Raw genomic sequence first — 18,928 nt, 5'->3', positions numbered from 1 at the left:
CCAGAGCTCAGGGTGGGGGTGGGAGACAGACCCGGCACCATTCATCGGCTACAGTGTGGGAAGCAGCCCAGGGGCGGGGAGAGGATGGGGAGGCAGGAGCTGGTGGAGGCTTGGACCGGGACAGTGGCAGTGGGGATGGACAGAGTAGACAGCTGTGAGGTCTTTTTGGTGGTCTGTCAATAAGATGGACCAGGGACCAGGTGGATTTCAGAGATGGGGAAGAAACTGGAGTTGGTCATGGTGCCTGCGTGCTGGCCTGAGTGAACTTTGTGCCCCCATGGACCTGGAGTTTCAGGAAAAGGAGGTCAGTGTCCAGGGCTGCCCACACAGCGGTGACTTTCATCTCCAGGCTCTCCTGCTTCCTCGCCCACAGGAAAGAGCTGGTATTAGCTACCCCCGGAGCCTGGGTGACTCTGGTCCCACGGCCTGGGGCAGGTGGGGCAGGAAGGCTGGCCCACGTGGCCTCCCTCAATGACTGGGCTCACCAGGGGCTCCTCCTAGGCCTGAGAGGAGCCTGGGGACTAGTTGAGCTCAGAGCAGCTCCTCTTCTGTATCAGCTCGGAGCTGTTCCAGGGCACAATGCACTGCCCAGATGCCCACAGGAGCGAGGGCTGGGGAGGCAGTTGGATGGGGAGGGAGAGGGCGAGGGTGTGTGGGGAAGCACTTCCTTCCCTGCACAGTCCCCACAAGCTGTCCTGACTCGTGCCAGGCCCCCAGCAGGTGTCCTGCAGCTGGAGAGTGACCTTGCCCTCTCCATGTGGTCAGCGAAGGTCCTGCGGGCTCCTCCAGGCCCCCCTATAGGAATCCCTCCCTTCTCTGAAAACTGTGAATAGCTCCTGGAATCACAGATGGCCCAAGTGAGTTCCAGCTCCTTCTGTTCAGACGAGTAAACTGAGGCTGGGAGGGGGGAACGGGCTTGCCAGAGGCCACAACAGGCTGTGACACAGCTCCAATGTGAGCCCAGAGCTCTTTCCATCCAGCCCCAGGTATGGCTCTAAAGAGGGCCCTCCATGAGCTTCTCCCGTGCTGAGGGCTGCAGAGGAGGGAAGGCAGGTGCAGACAGACGTACCCTGGCTCCGGCCCTTGAGGTATTTGGGGTTGAATGGTGGGGAGTGAATGCCCAGGGGAGGCAGACCTCAAACAGTGGGCATGCACCATTAGGAAATAGGACTCTTCTAGGTTAGACTGACTGCTGACTTGATCCAGCTTGGCCTGACCCCAGGCAGGCAGTGTGTGGGTAACGGGACAAGGAAAGGAGGGAGAGAGGGCAGTGAGTCCTCACCAGGTGTGGGCTGAGCACCTCGTCTAATTTTCACAAAATAGGAGATGAATTCGGTCAACCCAAATTGCAGTAACACGAGCAAGAAATAAATGTTTGTCATTGTAGCTCGGGAGCAAAAGCTGACTGATAAAGGAGGCAAGTGCAATAGCTTGGTCCCAAAGTGGGACATGGCTGTCATCAGCAGAGACAACCATAGAGAAAGGAGGAAAGAGTGAGGGAGAAGAGAAAGAGAGTGGAGAAGGAACAGGGAGAGAGACAGTGATCACCTGTGCACCTGGACATCTGGACTTCCTTCACACGAAGAGGCCAGAGCCCCAGAAGAAGCATCAAGTTCATGGCCACATTGGGATGATGAAACTCATATTAATTGTCAGGATGATGATGATGATGGTACTGCCATTTTGAGTTCCTACTACATGGCAGGTTATTTAAATGTTATTACTAATTTTTGCAACTGTTCTACAAGATAGGTCTTTTCAATTCATCAAATAGTTATCGCTATCACTGCCCATTCACGGAAGAGGGATGCGAGCCTTTGAGGTCATGCAGCCTGGCGGGGGCTGGGCTGGGATCTGGACCAGGACAGGGGGATACCGGAGCCCCACCAGGAGAGCCGCATGGCCCTCAGAGTCTAGGCCTGGCTCCACTGGGTGGGCCAAGGATGGGCTGGGCAGTGGGAATTGTCTTCAGTTCTGGGCTCTCGGTATGGCTTCTGGGGCATAAAGGGGCCGCAGAAGTCCTAGTTTTGGCAAGGGTCACTCCTCTTGCCCACAGGGAATGTCACAAAAGAGCCCTTGACCAGAGGCAGGAGAACTGCTTTGCATCCAGCTCTGCTGAGGGCTGTGAGGCTTTTCCTGCTCCTCTCTGGGCCTCAACTTTTCCCTTTATGAAGCAGAGGTCAGGAGAGGCCATCTCCCAGCCCCCGGATTCTGCAGGTAGTCCCTTCCCCACTCTGACCCAAACCTGCTCCGAAGGCAAAGAAGCAGATCTTGTCTTCGTTCTCCCGCAGGAGCGCCATGACCCTCTTCCCCATCCGCTCGTTCCTCTTGTAGATGAGCTCCTGGCGGAAGTAGCTGTCGATTTCCTGGGCCGTCACCTGCTCGTGCGGGGGGAGGGTGGTGTTGATAAAGTTGGGCAGCTGTAAAGGCAAGACAGAGGCTGCCTTTAGTTCTCTCTGGAGCAAGGTGGGCTTCAAATAAACACACAGCCCAGTGTGGGGCTGGGCAACTTACCTTCATGAGTCCCTGCCATGGGTTAGATGTTTCGTATATGTTCTTCATCAATTCCAAAACCCTTTGAAACGAGTGCTGTTATTCCAGTTTTACAAATGAAGAGGGCAAGAGTGGAAAGATCCAGAGACAGGTGCAGAGTCACACAGCTAGTGAAGTGGCAGAGCCCAGAGGAGGGCCCGGGATTGCCGCACTCCCTCGTGCACCACTCCTGTGTCTGCCTCGCTGCGCCTCCGCTTCCAGCCCCTGAGGTCCTGGTGTGGGGAATGCGCTCAGCTCGTTCCCCGATCTCACTCCAGCACCGAGGCTGGCACGGACACGTGCAAGGAATTCGGTTCTGCAAGCAGGTGTGGAGGGTCAGCTGAGCTGCCCGGTGTAGCAGAATGGCCACGGGTACGAGACCAGGTTGACCTGGGCTGCAGGCCCTGTGCTGACACTGGGGGACTCTGGCCAAGTTACTTAACTTTTCTGGGTCCCAGTTTCCTCATTTGTAAGCTGGGGCTGACAATACCGTGTAGGATTGCATGTGATGAAGGGCGCTGTCACGGGCTGCAGTCAGCCCACCTATCCTACAACGTGAGAGAAGGGGCCATAGCCTTTGGCCTTCCCAAGGTATGAGCCCTGGTTGGCTACCTTCTGTTGCCACCACTATCTCCCCATCCACAGCTCCACCACTTCCCAGGACACACCCAAACCCCTCCGTCCCTCCTTAAAAACTTGGCTTCTTCCCATAATGTGGCTTCTTCAACAACCTGGCATGGAACTGCCCAGATTTCTCAGCTCTGGACCCACTGTCCCTACTCAGCCGTGTGGCCTGGGACCAACATCACTGACACATTCTTGAACTAGGCAGACAGCTCCCTGAGTTCAGGGTCAGAGCCTTTTGACTCCTGGGCCCCCAATGCCTGGTACAAAGTAGGTGCCCAGTAAAGGCTTCTGGAACCTGGAGCATAAAGTGGTGCTGTCCTTCCTTGCCACATGGCCTCCTGTTCTTCTAGTCCCAACAGGTCTTACCAACCTGGCCGGTGGGTCCAGGTGTTCCAGTACCACGGCCTCCAACATGTGGGTGGGGCCTGAGAGGAAGCCATGGGCCACTGAGGAGCCTGAGGCAGAGTCAGGACAGGCCCTCTCTTTCCCTACAACCTGTCAGTGTCATTCCGACCTCCAAGCTCCTGCTCACAGGGTGTCCGCTACCTGGTGTCGCCTCTTCTATTTCTGGCTTCACCAACTCAGGCACAAAGCACAAGACATGAGGCCGAGGGGGCTGATGGGCTGGCTCGAGGCAGAGTCTGGCTTAAGAGACTAATTTCCTACAGCTTTTGGCTCCCAAGGGTCATGTAGCCCAGCCGCATGGCTTCTAGAGCTACTGATGAGTTATCAACATTCTTTCTGAGAAAATGGGGGCATCAGGAGGCTGAACCTGAGGGACTCAGGGGAGGCCGGGACACCTGCCACTGCTGTCTCCTGACCAAGAGCCCATGCATTCCCCAGAGGAAGGAGGAGGGGCTTCTCTGCCAGAAAGGCCAGATTCACCACTCTGAGATGAACAAGACGACGATATGACTGGTGTACTCTAAATTTGTGCAGCGCACAACCTGCACAGCTGTTTGCAGCAGCCACGCCAGTGCCCAACAGGGTGAGCATAGAGTCGGTGTCTGAGGACTGTTTGGCAAATGGATAAATGCAGGAATGGAGTTCTTGCTCCCTCCCCAACTGTGGAAGGGATGATGGGCAGCCCTGACAAAGCAGGCCACGAAACAGGACTTGAGGCAACTGTAGGAAAACCCACAGGCTTCTGAGTGATGGAGGAGCACAAGGGAGGCTGTGACTCAGAAGGCTTATTTCTGCAAACACGGCCCTCATAGGCTCTTTCCAGCACCTGCATATGGAAGAGATCGTGGGACAATGTTGTACCAACAAATAAATATTTGTTCCATCCGTGAACGGTGGATGAATGGACGAGCTGGGGGGCAGGAAAGCTGTGCTGGCCATGAACGCGAGTCCCGCAGGCAGGCCGCCAGCACAGCCTGAGTCCCGCGTTTCCGCTTGCCAGCTGAGTGTCTCTATAACCAGCAAGTTACCTGGCCTCTCTGAGCCTCAGTTTCCAAATGGGTAACACGGGGGTAATACATGTTGTTGAAGGAATTAAACGAGATGAGTTTGGGACAGGTCTCAGCACAGTGTGTGGCACAAAGGAAGCCTTGACTAAATGTCAGTTTTGTGCAACTAGCCTGTAGGGTGGAGCTGTCTTTGTCACCTCTCCTCTATGATGGCAGAGGCTACAGTACAAGTTGACCTTGGGCAGGGCGTAGAGACACAGATGACAAAGAGATGGCCTTCAGAACCGTCAGCCAAGAAGGCCAAATTCTGCTTCCCTCCCCTTCTGCCGAGGGTCCAAGCAGAGGCCTTCTCCCTAGACCTGTGGACATGGCCAGCCCTCCCGCCTCCATTCCTCGACCATGAGTGTGCAATTGTGGAAATATTAATCTCCATTCATTCCTCAGGGAGCTAAAAAAAAAAGGTAACACGGACAAGAACCAGAAAATTCAATGTCAAGGCCACGAAGAAGTTGGACTAGATGCTCGGTTCCCTGGGCTGCCCAGCGGCTGGCTGACATTCTCTGCATGTTTCATGCTGATGGGCCCTGGCTCCGTGCCAAGGATGGGGCTTGGGTCTGGGCCTGGGCTGGGCTGGAAGCAAATTAATGATGCCATTAGACTTGTTGGGAGCCTTGAATCTCTTGCAATAAGCTTAAGTGCAGGAGGCACGGTAACATTTTAAAGAGGACACATCAGGTCCCCAGGGCCCTAGAGTGATGGGTCCGAGATGGGGTGATGAAAAGATGGGCTGAGCAAAGCTGGAGTGGGGCCGTGGGAGATGACTTCAGTGTAGGCACCCCGACCACGACCGAGTCAGACCCGGCAGTCAAGTACTCAGATCTGCTGATATCAGCGATCTCAGCGTCTTCATCCCTCCTCTTCACACTGTCCATCCAACAGACATCTTCAGAGAACTTCCATGGGCCTGGCCCTGTGTCCAGCTGTGAGAGCTAGGGGGCTCAGACTGGGTGTGCCGCCCTGGATGAGTCTCACAGCCCGGCGGGGGAAGGGAGCCAGGGCACCGTGGGATCCAGGCTTTGAGAGGGTGCCAAGCGATGTGGGAGTGGGCATTTAATAGGGTGACCATGTGTCTTGCTTTGTCCAGGACAGTCCACGGTCGTGGCTAGGGTGAACTCCTCCATGCCTGGCAGTTATTCTGACTCTTAATTATATTCAAGCTCTCGCTCTCAAGTGTCTGCGGATGGATGATAAGCATGGCTTCTCCACACCTAACCCAGGCTGGGGGCTCAGACAAGGCTTCCCAGGGCGGGGAGCTTTGCATCACCCTGTTGATTTGGGGACAACGACAGTGCAAGAGACCTGGGAGCTGCGGGAGGCCGGGCCTAGGCATTTCTGAAGGTGGGCTGGTGGAGTGTGGAGGCAAGGCAGACCACGGGGGAGGTGCACTCGGCACCTGGCCCTCAGTGTTATCATCCTGGGCCCTGCACCTGTCCCACCCAGGCCTCCAGAGGCTGCTTCATCCTTCTCTGTGCTGCAGCCAGGGGCATCTTTCTCAACACATCATCCTCTGGCTTGAACATTCCAGGGCTTTCTCACCCCTGCATGATATGCCCGCCGCTCTGCAAATCATTCCCCGGGACCTCCCACGTCCTCCCACCCCCACCAGCACAGCTTGCTCTGCCTGCCAGCTGCTCACTTCCTCCCCTCCTGGTGGACTCCACTGTCAAGCCTAGCTCCAATGCCACCTTCTCCCTGAGGCCTTCCAACTGTGCCCCTACAGCCCCTGCGTCCTCGGCCCCCTGCAGACTTAGAGGCTTCCAGCTGCAGACGCAGCCCCACGTCACCTGGACCCCCCTCTCCAGCACGTGGGCCCTGGATTCAGCCTTGCTACCCTGACTCTAGGCTTCTCTGTGGCTGGAGGCAGGGCTGCCCCCCTACCCCAACCTTGAGGGCTCGACTCTGTCCGTGCCCCCATGGGTGCAGACTGGGTTGCTATTCTAATCTGGGTGGACAAATCCACTCCATCCCACCTCAAGTAAAGCCACTGCCAGAAGACCCCCAATACAGTTAACCTGCCAGAGACAAATCAGTGGTTCTGGACACAGGCTCACAGGAAATCTGAGCTTGCCACGCCCTGACGTCACCCCATCCCTCCCTCTCTCAGCTCAGTGTCAACCACAGCCTGGCCAGGGCCCCGTCCTGCACACCCCTCCCCGCGACCCAGCCACATCATGGTCAGGCCATCCCGAGGGGTGACCAGGTCCCCCTCTGCCACAGAGCTCACCAGCCTGTCCCCCAGAGGATGATGCAGGGCAGGGCTCTGTCACAAGGCGCATCCCAGGAGAACCGCCTATGAGCCTCCTGGTGCTAGAGTTCTTCTCCCTCTCTCCTCCACCGCCCAGAGTCACAGCTCCCAGAGTCCCGAGCCTCCTGCGGCAGGGTCTCGGGGGCCTTCCTCTTCCACTGTCTACAATGCACAGAGCACAACACACACCTACATTCGCTCACGCGACAGTCGCTCGCTGATGCTCGCTCCGTGTGCTGAGCTGGGTACGGGACCCAGAGATGAGCATCATGCTCGCCCTCTAGGCGCTCTGGGTCTAGTGTGGTGGCGGCTGGTCCTTGGCTCTGCTTCCAGCACAAACTCTCACCCTCCTCCTGCTCTCTCTTGCCTCCGGCTTATTCGCACGCAGCTTCTTTGCTGGAACATTCTTCCTCCTCCCGTCTATGGCCAGTTCAGGATCTTCTCTGACCTCTCATCTGGCAGGAATCTTTCCTTCTCTCCCCAGCCCCAGCCCCCAGGCCCATCTAAGTTCCTGCTCCTGCCACAGCTCCAAGTGCATCCTCTACTGTCTCGCACAGCAAGGATCACACGTCGGTACAACTGATTGTGGAAGCCCCCCATCTCTCCTGCGAGACTGTCAGCCCCACAGGGGCAGCTCTCTCTGCTCCCCCTTGTATCCATTTTCATAGCAGTGTGCCTGGAACTTATAAACTATTTTGTTCATTCATTCAGCAAATATTTACTGAGTCCTCCTCTGTGCCAGGCACTGCACTAGCCAATTGGGATGTAATGATTTAAGAAAACAGATGAATAAAACTTCCAGTGGGGAAGGACAGACAGTAACTAATCACTGATCAATGAATCAGGATACATAAGAGTGCAAGACGATGATACAGGCCCCGGGGAAAAGTGGGGCACAACAAAGGGGAGAGAGTGAGGGCGTGGGGTCAGGCTGCAATTCTAGATGCGGTAGCGGGGCCGATTTAGAAAGGCCAGAGAAGAAATAGCCGTGGTGATATCTGGGGAAGGGTGATCCTGGCGAAAGGAACAGCCAGTGCAAAGGAGCAGTGTACCAAGTGGGCTCATGGATCAGCAAGGAGGTCCGTGCAGCTGGAGTGGCAGGTGTGGGAGGAGGGCAGAAGGACATGGTTGGGGGGAGACATGGGGCCACACAGGGGATGCCCACTTTTCCCCTGAGAAAATGAGGAGCCACTGCAGTGTCCTGAGCAGGGAAGTGGCCTGTTTGGATGAATTCATCTGCGTCTTGAATGAATGGATATTCAAGCTCCATGACACAGAAAGCACAGGGGGCGCAGAGGAGCTGGGAGGACACCTAACTCCATCCTGGGTGTCAGGGCGGGAGGAGCCTGAACAAAGGCCCAGTGGAAGGAAGAGCAAGCTGCAAGTGGCACAAGGTCTGTGTGGTGGGGGACCCAGGCTGTGACAAGGCCAGTGGTGGGCAGGACACGATGGCCTCGAATGCTGGACCAAGAGTCTTGGAACTGACCCCGACGGCAATGGGGAGGCTGGTGGAGCTGCGCTCCTCGGGGTCCTGCTGGCTGTCTGCCCAGCCTGGGGGGTGACATGTCCTCCAGGACTTGAACCATGGCAGATGCCCCTGGCTGCACTTGGGCCCAAGCTCCGAGCACCTGTGGGCTTCCCGTCCCCAGGCACTAATTCCCCAGATGCTGAACTGAGCCTCTAAGAGGCCTCCTGTTCTTCCAGGCTAAGCTTCCAGGGTCGAGGCCCCAGAGCCGCGCACACCAGGCTCAAGGGCTACTCTTGATAACTTGGTAACTCAACAACTAATAAGTGCTGTGGCCTTGGGCAAGTCTCTTCCTCTCTCGGCCTCAGTTTCCCCATATGTAAAATGGGATACAAATAGCTCCTGATTACCATGACTGGCAAGAAGATTGCCTGCGCCTGGCACACAGCAGGTGTCTAATAAACACCAGGCGGGTTCCTATGGGCCTGGCCTTTGGAACTGGCGACCTAGAGGCTGCATGGGCCGGAGGAGGGAGCCTCACCTGGGATGTGTCGTGGTTGAAGATGACGGCGTTGAGGTCCCCGCAGTTGTAATGCTTGATGAGGTCCTCGGTGGTGTAGGGCGCCTGCAGGCTGCCGGCCCGCACGCTCTCATGCTGCAGCAGGGTCTGGTTCAGGGCAAACAGCACCTGGCGGGGGCGGAAAGAGACAGGAATAAGGGCTGTGCTCAGGGACCTGGCGGAGGTCTCTCTGGATTGAGGGCACCAGGCCCTAAGACAGAGAAGGACTCACTGGCTTCTGAACATGTTCAGTCTGTTCTCATCTCCAGCAATTGCCCACACAGTTCCCACTCCTGCCCCGGGTCTCAACATCTTGTCTAATAACGCGGCAGAACAAGAACCCTGGTTCTGTCTGGGTTTGGAATGATGGGTGAGTTTTTCTTTTGATTCCTTTCTTTTCCGGTGCTTAGAAAAATTCTAGAATGAGCACAGATTCGTTTTGTAATCAAGAGCATGCCCAAACAAATGAGCAAGACAAGCAGTAAGCCCACCTAGATGCCGAGGCCCAAGTCCAACACCACCTGCTCCAGATGCTGTCCTCACTCCAGGTAAGGGCTTGGGGCCTGGACCCTCCGGCTCAGACCCGTGCTGGTATTCAGCACGTTTCTCAAGCCCCTCTGTGCTCTGGGCCACCATGTCGGGCCAGGGGACACAGCTGCGCCCCGGCTGGACCTGCCAGGCATCAGGACCACTGGCAGCGCTCTACAAAGCTCAGATGCCCAGGTCCCAGCCCGGGAGTCGGACTCTCTGAGGTGGGGCCCAGGATCCGTATTTTTCACTGGCTTCTGGGGAACTTCCTTACAGAGCAATTGCTTCTGTCATTTGAGGACCAGACTCTAAGGACCATGGCCTGCCCGTGAGGTGCAAGGGCCCTGGGAAATGATTCCAAATGCCCCATTTTAGATGGGGAAACTCTTTTTTAGATGAGGCCCATGAGGGGACTTGTTCAATTCCACACAGCTGGGACTGGAGCTGGCTTCACGTGGCTGTACCCCAGACTCCCTTGGCCAACAAAAGGGAGGCACCTGACCATTCTTTAGCTTATTTAGCACAGATATAGGGAAAAATTTGTTGCAATTCTTGTGCAAAATGTCAGGAGGTGGTTCAGGTCACCTGTCCCTCCTGTTTCCCCAGCCATAGCCTGTCCATCAGTCCTCGGGCTCTGTTCCTTCTGTTGGCACACTGTTTTGGATGGCAGCCCCCCAGCCTGTTGGTCCACACCAATTCAGGCCTGAGCATCTCCCACTCAGTCCACTGCAACAGTCCCTCTCACCCCCTCCCTGCAGACCCCCTCACCTCCCACTTCTTCCATATTCTCCTGCCACATTTTTTAAAAGCACGAATTGGATGGTTTCTCTCTCTTTTTTGCTCAAAAATATCCTGGGTGCCTCCTGCCCTCAGGATGAAGGCCTAGCTCCTCAGTGGAGCCTGCAAGGCAGTGACCTGGACCCTGCTGTGGTCAGTGACCTTGTGTCCTACCCAGCCTTCATGTCTCCAAATGCTCAACTACTCAGCCGCATTCTGTCTCTGCGCCTCGTACATGCTGTTCCCTGTACATGGAAAGGCCCTTGTCTCCGTTCTCCACTTGCAAATTCAGACTTGGCCTTCCAGGCTCTGCTCAGATGTCTTCTCCATGGGATTTCTCTGATCATCAGGGGGCTGGGTGGGGCCCCTCCCCAGGTGTCCCATGGTCTCCCTGTGTGGTAGATTGATATAGTAACGGCCCCAAATCTTTATCCCTTCCTATATTCATGCTCTTGGCCATGGAACTCTGTAGCCCCCTCCCATTCTGCCTCTGGACTTGCTTTATAGCCAATGGGATGTTGGCAACCATTACAAACGAGGCCTGAAAAGCCCCGGTGGGCAGCGGCTGCCCCTTGCACCTCCACCATGGCCCTGAGAGCAGCCCAGGCCAGGGCAGACCAAACTGCTTCAGTTGTCCCCCCGAGGCCATCCCGGACCAGCCAACAACCAGTGGGCTCCCAGACACTCGAGGCAGCCCAGCCGAGCCTACCTGCCATCGTTCCAACACCCCGGCAGATTCTCCCGGCTGTCACTACACAGCACAGTCGTGGTGACAGATACGTGACCCACCATGCTCCCCTCCATCATGGCGGGAACACTGGCTTATATCTGCTCTGTAGCTACCTGTCTCTGCCATTAGGCTATGAGCTTTCTGAAGACAGGAATTTTATCTTATTCATTTTTGTATTTGCAGCATTCAACACGGGCCCAGTCAAGAGAGGGTTTGAGGCCATCCTTTCCTTGGCACTTTGACACTTGCTGTGGTCACTTCATAGTTCAAGGCGGCTCGTTAAGCCCTGCAGGCTAGCCCCTGGAACTTTGGCACTCTGCATTTGGAGCATGCCGCCACCACGTGGCAGAAGTTCCCACCAGTGACATCAGCCATGGGGTTCAAGAACACATAATCCGAAGAGAAAAGCTCATGCAAAAGGCATACAAAGTCTGGCCTAAAGAGTGTCATGGGCAATGGAGCCAAGCTCGTGCTTGTGCGAGCTCCTCCACCCATCCCCGCCCGCTTTTGTTTCTGGCCAGGCAGGAGAGCTGAATTGCGCTAGGATGCGGCAACCCCCGCTGCCCCCAGTAACAAGCTGCCTGGAGATGAGGTCAGATCCCACCGCCCCACCTCTGGGGCTTCTCCAGGCTCTGGCTGCCACCCCTGAAATCCAATCTGCAGCCACCTGGTGCAGGGTGTCGATGGCAGCCCGGTGGCGGGGGATGGATCACAGGAGGCAGTGGCCCTGTTGCTGTGGACACTGCTAAGGCAACATGCATTTCCTCCTACGCGGCACATGCCTCGGATGAAACCGGCCGTGTCGAGCTGGACCGCTTTCCTCCTCTGGGGGGCTGGGACGCACAGGCTTCCTGTGACCACACCCATCGCTGCACACATCTGCCCCGTGGCTTCTCAGTGCAGGCGGCTCGGCCCGGCATCACCTGGCTTGTAGTGAGGTCATCGGCTCAGGCACCCAGAAGACCTGCCTGGAGGAGAAATGGCTCCCCTGGACCTTCCTACACACACAGAGTCCCTCCCACAGTCACGCGGCATGCGGCTCTCGCGGAGCTGGGAGGGTCCTGCAACTGAGGCACGTTACACTTTGCATGGTGCAAAGAACAGTCGTGGCATGTAGCACGTGCTGGAGAAGTGCTTGCTGGATAAAGCTTGGAAGAAAATAGTGAGAGCTGAACCTTCCCGTTTGGAGCTGGACAGGCCCCAGGAGGTCATCTGGTCCTGTGGTTTTTCAAAGCTCTTTTTAGCCACGGACTCCTTTTCTGTTGTTATTATTTTCCAGAGGAACCTTACTTGGAACTCAAAATGTGGAGCAGATAAAAACAGAAACCTCCCTCACTGATGTAAGGGAGGCGGGCTGGAGCCTGAAGTCCTGCTGGCTCAATGCCCCCCTGCAGCAGGGACTCCCAAGGCTTATCTGTGGAACCCATGGGTGTCCTGGAGCTCAGTTTGAGAACCGCTGATCTCATCCTATGCCTTATAGAAGAGAAGAGGAGACAGGGGACCAGAGCAGCCAGGATGGGGCTTTCCCAAGGTCACACAGTTAGCTGGGGCCAAGTGGGTTCAAACCCAAGTCTCCTGACCCCAGCCCAGGACCCTTTACAGTGCCCTGGATCACGTCTGGGGCAGGGTTCCTGGATGTCCACTGGCACGCTCCACATTCATCCCCCACATCTCGCCACACCCGTTTTCTCTCTGGAGCCTTGTGAAATAGCCAGAAATAGCCAGGAGTATTTACTATTAGCATGTTACAGATAGATAGAAAACTGAGACCAGACCATTCAAGAGGCAGCCCCAGTGTGGCACAGCCAGAGTGTTGCGGGGTCGGGACTGAAACCTAAGCCTGTCGTCATCCTGGACTGCCCCCAGCTCTGGGTGGGGTTTGGTGCCTCCCACAGACCCCCGTCCTTCCCTTGGTCTTGGCACTTATCCCCCTGAGGGGTCCATTTCAGGTAATTCCCATCCCTGCCCGTCTGGACCGAGAGCTCGGTGAGGGCCGGGAGGCTGCCTCTGTTCCCCGTTGGACAGCAGACGGCAGGAAGTCCTTCAGAAGGAAGCAGGCGACCCGGAATCATGGGCCCTCTCCCCACACCTCCCGCCTCCTCGTACCCTCCCACCCCTTTCACTTTACGAAGTGGTCCTTGTCCATTTATTACAAGGCTCACTACGTTTGTTGAGCACTTACAGTGTCAGGAGGCTGCTAAGCTCACGTTAACTTGTTTAACCTTTACAGCAACTCTGAGTCAGTCTAGTATTAGCTCCATTTAATAGATTGGAAACACACACAACCGCAGCAAGGAGACATGAAGTAACCCTCCGAGGGTGACAAAGGTGGAGAGGGTGGGACAGGCCCTCAGATCCGGCAGTCCGGCCCTGGAACCCGGGCTCTCAGTTGATCACTGCCCACTGGGGCCTCCTTCTGCTCTCCCTGGGTGAGAGCCAGCGGGGATGGTGGCCCTACTCATAGACGGGAAACCAAAGAGGCAGAGGGGAGGCCCGGGCCCAAGGCCACACGGCCTGTGAAGGACAGAAGCTGGGGTTTGAAATCACATCTGTCAGGCTCCAGACCAGGTTCCCATGGCCAGAACTTCCAAGTAATATGTGCTCCTCCACGAGCATTCTTGCTGCTTCCAACAGACATAGGAGAGCTATGCTCATTCATTCATTCAACAAACATTGCTCTTCTGTTGATTCTCTGCGGGGATCTGGGGCTGGTGGATTAACTGGGCTTGGTTTCCACTCAGATGGAGCTTACTCCAGAGGCGGATTTGCCAACTGGCCGTGACAGTGGAGAGTGGTCAGCGGGACTCTGAGGCCCCGCGCACAGGCACGGACGAAGTCCTCGCCCTCATTTCAGCTTCCTTCTCACTCCCCCTGAATTCCCAAGCCTGGCGCTGCTTGCAGACTCCCAGGCTGCCATGCCTTCTTCTCCTGGCCGTTTTAGAATAACAAACCCTCCTCACTGGAGCCTCAGTGGCCCACTCTAGGATAATGTTTATGATAGGGCTTTGACATGGAATAACAAACACCGGGGGAGGCCCAGAGCCACCTCGCTCCCCTGGATGGCCGTATGTGGAGGCCCAGCCACCAAGAGCCCCTGAGCATCCCGGCAGCCCCCCGTCGCCAGCGCTTGCCTACCGGGAGCTGGCCCGCGGCGTCTGCTGAGCGCAGGCCGGGTTTTAAACACATCTTCAAACACAGGCCCAGGAGGCAGAGAGGCAGGCGCCAGGAGGGTGGGGGCAGGTTCACTGTTCCAGCTGAGTCTGGTAAACAGTCCTGGAGGGGGTGGAGTGGTGAACACCAAGGGCTTGTGTCCACCTGCTGGCCCAGCGACACGGCTGTGAGGGCAAGGCAGCAGGACCCCCTGGGTCAGGAAGAAGTGTGGGACCCAGGCTCCTGGGACAGGCCCGGCTCTCAGGCTGAGGCTCCGAGGAGGGATGGGCACCTCCCAGCCACCCTGAGGCACAGGGAAATCACGGCTTACTGAGCCCCGTGCCAGGCCCTGTGCCAGGTGCTGGGGACTTAGTCAGGGACGAAACAGGCCCTAACCCTGCTCTCATTGAGCATACCTGCTGAGGGAACAGAATAAACAAAATAAGTAGTAAAATACTAATACATAATATGTTAGAGACACAACAATGGTTCCATTGAACTGGAAGCAGACACTGCTCCCCAGCCACTTTGGGCTCCTGGCGCCTCTGAATCCACAGGCAAAGAAGGGCATTCCTGTGCTGGCTGGGTGACTGGCCCCGACTTCCACGGGGAAATCAGACTGCTACGCCACATGGAGGTGAGGAAGAGCACGCCCGGAGCACAGGGGACCCCCGAGGGCGTCTCAGCATCGCCACACCCTGCCACTAAGGACTGTCAATGGAAAACGACGACAACCACCCCAGGCACGGCCCACTGCCCAGACCCTTCAGGAGTGAAGGTTTGAGTCACCCATCAGGTCAAGAACCACGGCCAGCTGAGGAACTTGTAGGAGGCACAGGGAACACGGTGGGAGAAATTGAAGAAGGTCGTTACAAATGCCAGCGGTGATCCTGTGAGCGGTTACAGAAACAAGGACTCCAGCTGTCAGGAGTATCTCTTCCTTATTTTGTTAAGAATGTGTGTGTGTATAAAAATCCCTGTTTTCTTCTCTCTCTTCTTTTTCTTTTCTTCTCCCCATCACGTGACATCAGACACACTGACTTTACACCATAGAATTTACATATTGCTCCCTTTACATCAGTACCAAAGTTATGGGCTAGCAGGAGAAGAGTAGCATCCCCCAGGAGTCTGCATTCTCTCCTGGGGAGTGCAGTGCACGTTTTGGTTGTACACAGGATCGTTGTATCATGTTAGGTGAACCATGACCCTGTTACCGTCTTTATCTGGAGATTAGTATGGCTCAAGGAGATGTGTGTGGTGCCAAGTTGACAAGGGGTGGACTTGTGACAGTTAATTTCATGTGTCAAGTTGGCTAGGTCACAGTACTCAGAAACCTGGTCGAACATTATTCTAGATGTTTCTGTGAAGATATTTTTCAGTAAGATTAATACGTAAATTAATAGACTTTGAGTAAAGCGGACTTTGCTCCATAATAATTGGATGAGAGTGGGCCTCATCCAATAAACTGGGGGCCTTAATAGAGAAAGATGAAGCTCCCTCAGTGAAGGGAATTCGCAGCACACTGACTGCCTTCGGACCTGGACTGCAGCATCAGCTCCTCTACCCTGGTCTCCAGACCGCCCTGCAGGTTTGGGACTTGCCGGCCTCCACAGCATATCAGTCAATTCCTCAAAATCAGTCAATCCACGTGCGCACGTGTGTATGTATGTGTCTACACACTCTATTTCTGTTTCTCTGGAGAGCCTGGACAAATACTGTCTGTGTTACAGAGAAAATGAAGCAGGAAAGGGGACAGGGAGCAATGAGGGAAGGGGGAACAGCAGGTGCAAAAGCCCTGTGAGCAGGTGAGGCGGAGCAGAGGCCAGGGTGACCGGAGCTGAGGAATCAAGGAGGAGAGTGATGGGAGATGAGGTCAGAGTTGACTAGGATGCCAGGTCCCATGGGCTATTGTAAGGATGCTGAGAAACTACCCCACACCGTATTCCTTCCAGAGAAGGGATTATTATTCCCACATGACAAATAGGGAAACTGAGGCTTTGAGGATTGTGAAGTCACTTGCAAAAGGTCTCACACTGAAGAACTGAGCTAGGATTCAAACTGAGGTCCAGCTGACAGGTCCTGGGTTCTTTCTGATACCCCGGGGACCGACTCACCAAGCCGACCCCCCCAGTCATGGGTAGGAAGGACAAGCAGACAAGTAGGGACCAGCATGCAATGCCAAAATTCTGAATGGTCGGCTGGGTGAGGAGAGGTCTAGAACCTTCGCCATGGGGTCTGCGCAGCTGACCTGTGAGGAAGGAAAGAGGTCACCCTTGCCCAGGTGACCCACCTGGAACACAGCCTCCCGGTGCTGTTCTCACACTTTGTCCCGGCCTGAAGCCTCCTCATTCGGATCCTTGCTGGAGCCGAGCTCCTCCTCGCCACCTCGGGACCCTCCCTTGCTCTCCCTCTGCCTGGAACCCTCCCTCTTGCCACCCACCGGTTCACAGTCCCCTTCCCTCTGGCTGCAGAGACTCCCTCCTCAGGAGGACTTCCCTGGGCCATGGACTGGGCAGGTCCTCTGCTGACAGTTCCCAAAGCACCTGCCACTTCCTGGACCACTGCACTCCCTCTGCTTCATTACTGTTTAGTGCTCGTCCTTCCTGCGTGACAGCGATGCTCCGTGGGCAGGCATGTTGTCTGACTTGGTTGCGGCTGTTTCCCCAGCAGAGAGCACAGTGCCTGAGGCTTGCAGAGTAAATGCTTCAGGAAAACTTGTAGAATGGATGAATGAAAAGCTGGGTGACTCACTTATCCCAGGAAGCCCATCCCTAGCAGCTCCTAGGTGGGACCCAGTACCCCCAGGGTACAGATTTGGGAGCACTGAGCCCCCTGGACCCTGGGCCCATCAGTCTGTCAGAGCCCTGGGATGGGGTGGGAAGGCTTCTCCAGCGGGGGGACATTTCCTCAAGGGGTAGAGCCCGCCAGGCTCTGGCTGAGGTCTATTTATTTATTCTCCTTGCCCCATTGACAGCTCCGAAGCAGTGCTGACTGCTTCCCTGCTTCCTGCTCAGTATGCTGAGCTCCCCGGCCTCCAGCACAGAATCCTGTCTCCGGACACTGGGCTGCTGAGCAGCAGGCATCCAAATAAACACAAGGTTTCCTGGAGCCGGGGCGGGGCTCCGGGCTGGAGGGAGGACCGGGGATCCAGTCGCCATCCGCATCTCCACTCGCCATCCGCCATCTCCACTTGGAAGCCCTGGGAAAGTCGTTTTCCTTTCCCGGGCCTTGGTTTACCCACCGTGAAAGGACCAATTCACACATTCCTCAAACAAATATTTATTGAGCACTTACGTACCAGATGCTGTTCCAGGCCCTGGAGGCACAGCAGTAAGCACAACAAATACAGATCCCTGCCCTAATGGAGCTTTCACCCCAGAAGGGGGAAGCTGACAATGAACAAAACAACCAGTAAAATAGCTATGTTAGAGAGTGATAGTTGCTAAGGAGGAAATAAGGCCAGGAGTATAGGAAGTGTGTGCGTGTGTGTTGGGCTTGACATTTTAGGTAAGATGTCCAGGAAAGGCACAATGAGAAGTGACATTTGAGAAGAGATCTGAAGGAGAGAAGGGATGTAGTCATGTGGATATCTGAGAGAAGAGTGTTCTGGGCAGAGGGAACAGCAAGTGCAAAGGCCCTGAGGCAGAAGCAGCCTGATGGATGTGAGGAGCAGGAAGGAGGCCAGGGCGGCTGTGAGAAGTGAATGAGGGGCAACTAGCAGATGACGTCTGTCCAGCAGGAAACAGATGACACGCTGCCAATGAAGTGAGTTCCAATAAAGTGAGTTCAACTGGAAGGGTAATTGAAGAGCATTGAATGACAGGAATATTCACAAAGCTGCGGACAGGGGATGGTGGAGCAGTGAGGAGGAGCAGCAGTGGGAAGCTTTCCTGCCTCTAAGCCTTAAAGGGAAAGGGGAGCAGTCAGGGACCTGAAAGGCCAAAGACACAGCCGTGGGAGGGTGCACAGCTACCGTGGCCTGGTCCACAGCAGCCGGCAGGGAGGAGGGGGCAGCTGGGGGCAAGAAATATCCCACCTTCCTTCCCCTCCTGCCCATCCATGTCCTCCCAGTGCTCCCCACCGAAATCAGGGTAAGAGAGGCCAGGGGATGTGGCGTTAGCTCAGGGCTCAGAGCAGGGAGCACGAGGGTCCATCTGGAGAGGCCAGGGGCCTTCCAGAACATGGTCAGAGGTGTGGTGGGGTGGGCAGTGGGGAGCACATCCCATTGGGCCTGTGGGGAAGGCCTCTGGCCTCCCCCTGAGTGGTCTGGGAAGTCCCGGAGGGTGGGAGCAGAGGAATGCTGTGGTAGCTCTGTTGACATAGAATCCCGGGAGGCGAGAGTGGAGTGAGGTGATCAGACAGAAGCTGAAGGCGGCTCTGTCTTCCTCCTAAAGTGGGGGGACTGAGCACACTCCCTTCCCCCCAACCGTCGCCCATCCCAAACCCCAGCCACAGCACAAAGAACCGTGGCCTTGGCTCCTAGCACAGACGGTCGCTGGCCCGTGGGCGCCCACCGGCCGGATCCCGGCGGGGCTGGCCACATCCTCCCTGCCCTGCAGTGTGGGCTGGCTGGGACCTCTGTGCTTTCCTGGGCAGGCAGTGGAGGCTGACTCACTCGAGCTGTCTTTCCTTCTTTTCTCTGAATGCCTAGTTTCTCCACCCAAAGACCACCCTTAAAGATCCCAGCGTTCCTCTTCCGTCCTTCAAGTCATGCCAGGAAACGCTCAGAAATCCGGAGCCACCCACACGAGGAGATTAGCATTCTGCCGGGTCGGGAGGCTGATAGCGGGGCTGGGCCTGAGTGGGATGGGCAGGCTCAGAGGCTTGGGGTCTCCAGGAAAGG

General features: G+C 56.0%; 1 protein-coding gene across 1 annotated transcript in view; it reads right to left on the bottom strand.

Moving 5' to 3' along the window:
• TRABD2B (TraB domain containing 2B) overlaps positions 1 to 18,928 on the bottom strand; it is a 216,926-nt gene that overhangs the window by 30,714 nt on the left and 167,284 nt on the right. The window contains exons 3-4 of the mRNA XM_070592656.1: positions 8,883 to 9,029; positions 2,246 to 2,420 (exon numbers count right to left, since the gene is read on the bottom strand). Coding sequence (XP_070448757.1) covers positions 2,246 to 2,420; positions 8,883 to 9,029 — 322 coding nt within the window. The remainder of the gene's footprint in view (positions 1 to 2,245; positions 2,421 to 8,882; positions 9,030 to 18,928) is intronic.

This window comes from Equus przewalskii, chromosome 2 (genome assembly GCF_037783145.1).
Source record: "Equus przewalskii isolate Varuska chromosome 2, EquPr2, whole genome shotgun sequence".
NCBI lineage: Eukaryota > Metazoa > Chordata > Mammalia > Perissodactyla > Equidae > Equus > Equus przewalskii.
Note: the sequence above shows the minus strand (reverse complement) of the source record. Positions and strands in the feature narration are given on the sequence as shown.